This window comes from Meleagris gallopavo, unplaced genomic scaffold, assembly GCF_000146605.3.
Source record: "Meleagris gallopavo isolate NT-WF06-2002-E0010 breed Aviagen turkey brand Nicholas breeding stock unplaced genomic scaffold, Turkey_5.1 ChrUn_random_7180001957766, whole genome shotgun sequence".
Classification (NCBI taxonomy): Eukaryota; Metazoa; Chordata; class Aves; order Galliformes; family Phasianidae; genus Meleagris; species Meleagris gallopavo.
This window is the reverse complement of record NW_011217742.1, coordinates 2,296-6,958: the sequence shown is the minus strand read 5'-3', so window position 1 is coordinate 6,958 and position 4,663 is coordinate 2,296. Positions and strand designations below refer to the sequence as shown.

The window sequence follows — 4,663 nt, the reverse complement described above, 5'->3', positions numbered from 1 at the left end:
CTTCATCCCTAGGTTTATGGGGTGGGAGAGATCCCAGGGGGTCCCCAAACCCTATGGATGGGGGTGGGAGGGACAACTGGGGGTCTCCAAACCCATTAATAATGGGAGTGGGAGGGACCCCAGGGGTCCTTGTTGTCCCCAGACCCCGTGGGATAGGGGACAAGAGGGACCCCTGGGGGTCCCCAAACCCATAAGACAGGGATGGGGACCCTCAGGATCCCCTTCGTTGTTATGGGATGGGAGTGGGAGAGATCCCAGGGTTCCCATCGTCCCCAAGCCCATGGGATGGGGACAAGAGGGACCCCTGGGGGTCCCCAAACCCGTAGGACAGGGATGGGGACCCCCAGGATCCCCTTCATCCTTATGGGATGGGGGTGGGAGGGCCCCCCGCGTGTCCCCGTTGTCCCCACCTGTGCAGGAGGACTAAAACCATCTGAGCCCAACCACGTGGCTGTGCTGTGTTGTCACCTGGGGGGTGTGGTGAGGTGACACAGCTTCATGATGTCCCCAACATCCCCATGGTGACGTCCCTAATGTCCCCGTGATGTCCCCAGTGTCCCCATGATGTCCCCAACGTCCCCATGGTGTTGTCCCCAACATCCCATGGCACAGCTTCATGATGTCCCCAACATCCCGATGGTGACATCCCTAATGTCCCCGTGATGTCCCCAGTATCCCCATGACGTCCCCAGTGTCCCCATGGTGTTGTCCCCAACATCCCATGGCACAGCTTCATGATGTCCCCAACATCCCCATGCTGACGTCCCCAATGTCCCCAACATCCCATGGCACAGCCACATGGTGTCCCCAGCATCCCAGTGTCCCCTCACAGTGTCCCCAAAATCCCATTGTCCCCAACATCCCCATGGTGACATCCCTAATGTCCCCGTGATGTCCCCAGTGTCCCTATAATGACGTCCCCAGTGTCCCCATAGGGTTGTCCCCAGTATCCCATGGCACAGCCACATGGTGTCCCCAAAATCCCATTGTCCCCAACATCCCCATGGTGACATCCCTAATGTCCCCGTGATGTCCCCAGTGTCCCCATGACGTCCCCAATGTCCCCATGGTGTTGTCCCCAACATCCCATGGCACAGCTTCATGATGTCCCCTGGCACAGCCACATGGTGTCCCCAGCATCCCAGTGTCCCCTCACAGTGTCCCCCATGATCGTTGTCCCCCAACTGTCCCCATGGTGATGCCCCCACCATCCAGTGGCACAGCTTCATGATGTCCCCATAATGACATCCCCAACGTCCCCATGGTGATGTCCCCAACATCCCATGGCACAGCTCCATGACGTCCCCAATATCCCCATGGTGATGTCCCCAACATCTCCATACACAGCCACATGATGTCCCCCCCACATCCCAATGTCCCCTCCCAGCGTCCCCAACACGACGTCCCCAACGTCCCCAAGCCACCCATCCCTTTGGTGGCACCACCCGCACGTCAAGGCGGGACAAACCAGGCAGGATGTGACAAGGGGACAGAATCTGGCTTCCCCACCCCGAATTCGGGTCCTGCCCCACTCCCCCTCTGCCCCAGCACCGCGCTGTCACTCGGGGGTGGCATCGGTGTCACCTTTTGTGTCCCCATTCCCGCCCCCAGGTCGGGGTGCTGCCCAGGAGCAGCTTTCAGCCACCAAACGCCCCAGGTACCAAACAAACCTTTATACCAAAGGTGGGGGGGGGGACACCCAGTGCCACTTTGTCACCCTGTGTCCTGGTTGTCCCCTTGTCACCAGGCCTCCTGCTGTCCCTTTGTCCTGGTTGTCCCTTTGTCGCCATTCCTCCTGCTGTCCATTTCTCACCACTCCTGCTGGTGTCCCTTTGTCACCATTCCTCCTTGCATCCCCCTTGTCACTACTCTTGGTTGTCCCTTTGTCACCATATGTCTTGGTTGTCCTGGTTGTCCCTTTGTCACCACTCCTTGCATCCCTTTGTCACCGCACCTCCTGGTGTCCCTTTGTCACCACACCTCCTGGTTGTCCCTTTGTCATCACTCCTTGCATCCCTTTGTCACCGCACCTCCTGGTGTCCCTTTGTCACCACTCCTCCTGGTTGTCACTTTGTCATCTGTTCCTTTGTCACCGCTCTTGCTGTCCCTTTGTCACCACTCCTCCTGGTTGTCACTTTGTCACTATATGTCCTGCTTGTTCCTTTGTCACCGCTCTTGCTGTCCCTTTGTCACCACTCCTCTTGGTTGTCCCTTTGTCACCACTCCTCCAGCTGTCCCTTTGTCCTGGTTGTCCCTTTGTCACCGTTCCTCCTTCCATCCCTTTGTCACCACTCCTCTTGGTTGTCCCTTTGTCACCACTCCTCCAGCTGTCCCTTTCTCCTGGTGTGTCCCTTTGTCACCACTCTTATCACACCTTTGTCACCACATCTCCTGGTGTCCCTTTGTCACCACTCCTTGCATTCCTTTGTCACCACTCCTTCTGGTTGTCACTTTGTCACTATATGTCCTGCTTGTCCCTTTATCACCACTCTTGCTGTCCCTTTGTCACCACTCCTCCAGCTGTTCCTTTCTCCTGGTGTGTCCCTTTGTCCCCACTCCTCTTGGTTGTCCCTTTGTCCTGGTTGTCCCTTTGTCACCGTTCCTCCTTCCATCCCTTTGTCACCACTCCTCTTGGTTGTTCCTTCATCACCACTCTTATCACACCTTTGTCACCACATCTCCTGGTGTCCCTTTGTCACCACTCCTTGCATTCCTTTGTCACCACTCCTTCTGGTTGTCACTTTGTCACTATATGTCCTGCTTGTCCCTTTATCACCACTCTTGCTGTCCCTTTATCACCACTCTTGCTGTCCCTTTATCACCACTCCTCCAGCTGTCCCTTTGTCCTGGTGCTCCAGCTGTCCCTTTCTCCTGGTGTGTCCCTTTGTCCCCACTCCTCTTGGTTGTCCCTTTGTCCTGGTTGTCCCTTTGTCACCGTTCCTCCTTCCATCCCTTTGTCACCGTTCCTCCTTCCATCCCTTTGTCCCCACTCCTCTTGGTTGTCCCTTTGTCCTGGTTGTCCCTTTGTCACCGTTCCTCCTTGCATCCCTTTGTCACCACTCCTCTTGACTGTTCCTTTATCACCACTCTTATCACACCTTTGTCACCACATCTCCCGGCGTCCCTTTGTCACCACCCCTCCCGGCGTCCCTTTGTCACCATTCCTGCTGTCCCTCTGTCCCCACACCTCCCAGCTGTCCCCTCTCACAGCGCAAAGAAGTCGGATCCCCCGTGATGCTGCAGACTGCTGGTCCACACCTCCTCCTCCCTCCCAGCACTGCGCAGCATCCCCTGCAGCTCCTCCTGCAGCGCAGCCACGCAGCCCTCGGGGACGTCACCGTCACCGTCAGGGCTGTCACAGCAATCCGTGGGGTAGGGGTGGACGACGAGGCGAAGGGAGGACAGGGGGTGGGTCCCCTCCAGCAGAACCTTCAGCCCCACGGAGGACAAGCGGTTGCCAAAGAGGCCGAGGTAGGAGAGGAGGACGCAGAGCCTGAGAGGAGGCAGCAGGACGGGGAGGTGGGCGTCCCCAAGGTGACATTCGGCCAGGTCCAAATGGCGGAGGGAGGAGGAGACGGCCGGCAGGAGATGGAGGAAGGGAGGGAGGAGGGAGGAGGAGAGGTCGTTGCCGCTCAGGTCGAGCTTCTTCAGGGCCGAGGCGTGAGGGCTGCGGGCCAGGAAGGTGAGGTCGCAGGGCTGGAGGTGGCAGAAGGGAAGCTCCAGGCTCTCCAGCGGGCGCTGCAGGGACCTGAGGGGGATGAGGAGAAGCTGTGGGTTAAGGGATGCGTCTTCGACGGAGCCCCAAGCACCAAAACCTCGAATCTCCCCAAATAAAACCCATAAGTCACGTCTCCGTGGCCAACGGGTTGAGTTGGGATCGTCCTCAACCTCACCAAAACCCCACAGGAGGGCCAGGAGGGCATCTATGGAGCCCCAAGCACCAAAGCCCCAAATCTCCCCAAATAAAACCCAGAACTAACAGCTCCATGGCCAGCAGGTTGAGTTGGGACCATCCTCACCTTCACCAAAACCCCAAAGGAGAGCAAATTTGTGGCATCTACAGAACCCCAAGCACCAAAGCCCCAAATCTCCCCAAATAAAACAGAACCCATGGTTCCATGGCCAGCAGGTTGAGTTGGGACTCAACCCCCCAGGAGGGCAAACTCATGGCATCTATGGAGCCCCAAGCAACAAAACCCCAAATCCCCCCTCAGATAAAACCCACAACCCACGTCTCTGTGGCCAATGGATTGAGTTGGGTTCATCCTCACCTTCACCAAAACCCAACAGAAGGGCAAAAAGTCCAAGCATCTACAGAACCCCAAGCACCAAAGCCCCAAATCGCCCCAAATAAAACCCAGAACTAACAGCTCCATGACCAACGGGTTGAGTTGGGACCATCCTCACCTTCACCAAAACCCCATAGGAGAGCAAATTTGTGGCATCTTTGGAGCCCCAAGCAACAAAACCCCAAATCCCCCTCTGATAAAACCCACAACCCACGTCTCTGTGGCCAATGGATTGAGTTGGGATCATCCTCATCTTCAGCAAAACCCAACAGAAGGGCAAAAAGTCCAAGCATCTACAGAACCCCAAGCACCAAAACCCCAAATCTCCCCAAATAAAACCCAGAACTAACAGCTCCATGGCCAACGGGTTGTGT

The 4,663-nt window shown here is 56.9% G+C and overlaps 2 protein-coding genes across 2 annotated transcripts in view; one reads left to right on the top strand and one right to left on the bottom strand.

Annotated features, from left to right (window-relative positions):
• Nucleotides 1–1,683: 1,683 nt before the first annotated feature.
• LOC116217816 lies at nt 1,684–3,124 on the top strand (the record flags this gene model as incomplete). The annotated part of the gene is made up of 3 exons (XM_031557798.1): nt 1,684–2,051; nt 2,117–2,623; nt 2,936–3,124. Coding segments are annotated over 3 exons (1,009 nt in total), but the record flags the coding sequence as incomplete, so codon positions are not given.
• LRRC14 (leucine rich repeat containing 14) overlaps nt 3,063–4,663 on the bottom strand; it is a 3,890-nt gene continuing 2,289 nt past the window's right edge. The window contains exon 2 of the mRNA XM_019611904.1: nt 3,063–3,748. Coding sequence (XP_019467449.1) covers nt 3,205–3,748 — 544 coding nt within the window. The 3' untranslated portion in view covers nt 3,063–3,204. The remainder of the gene's footprint in view (nt 3,749–4,663) is intronic.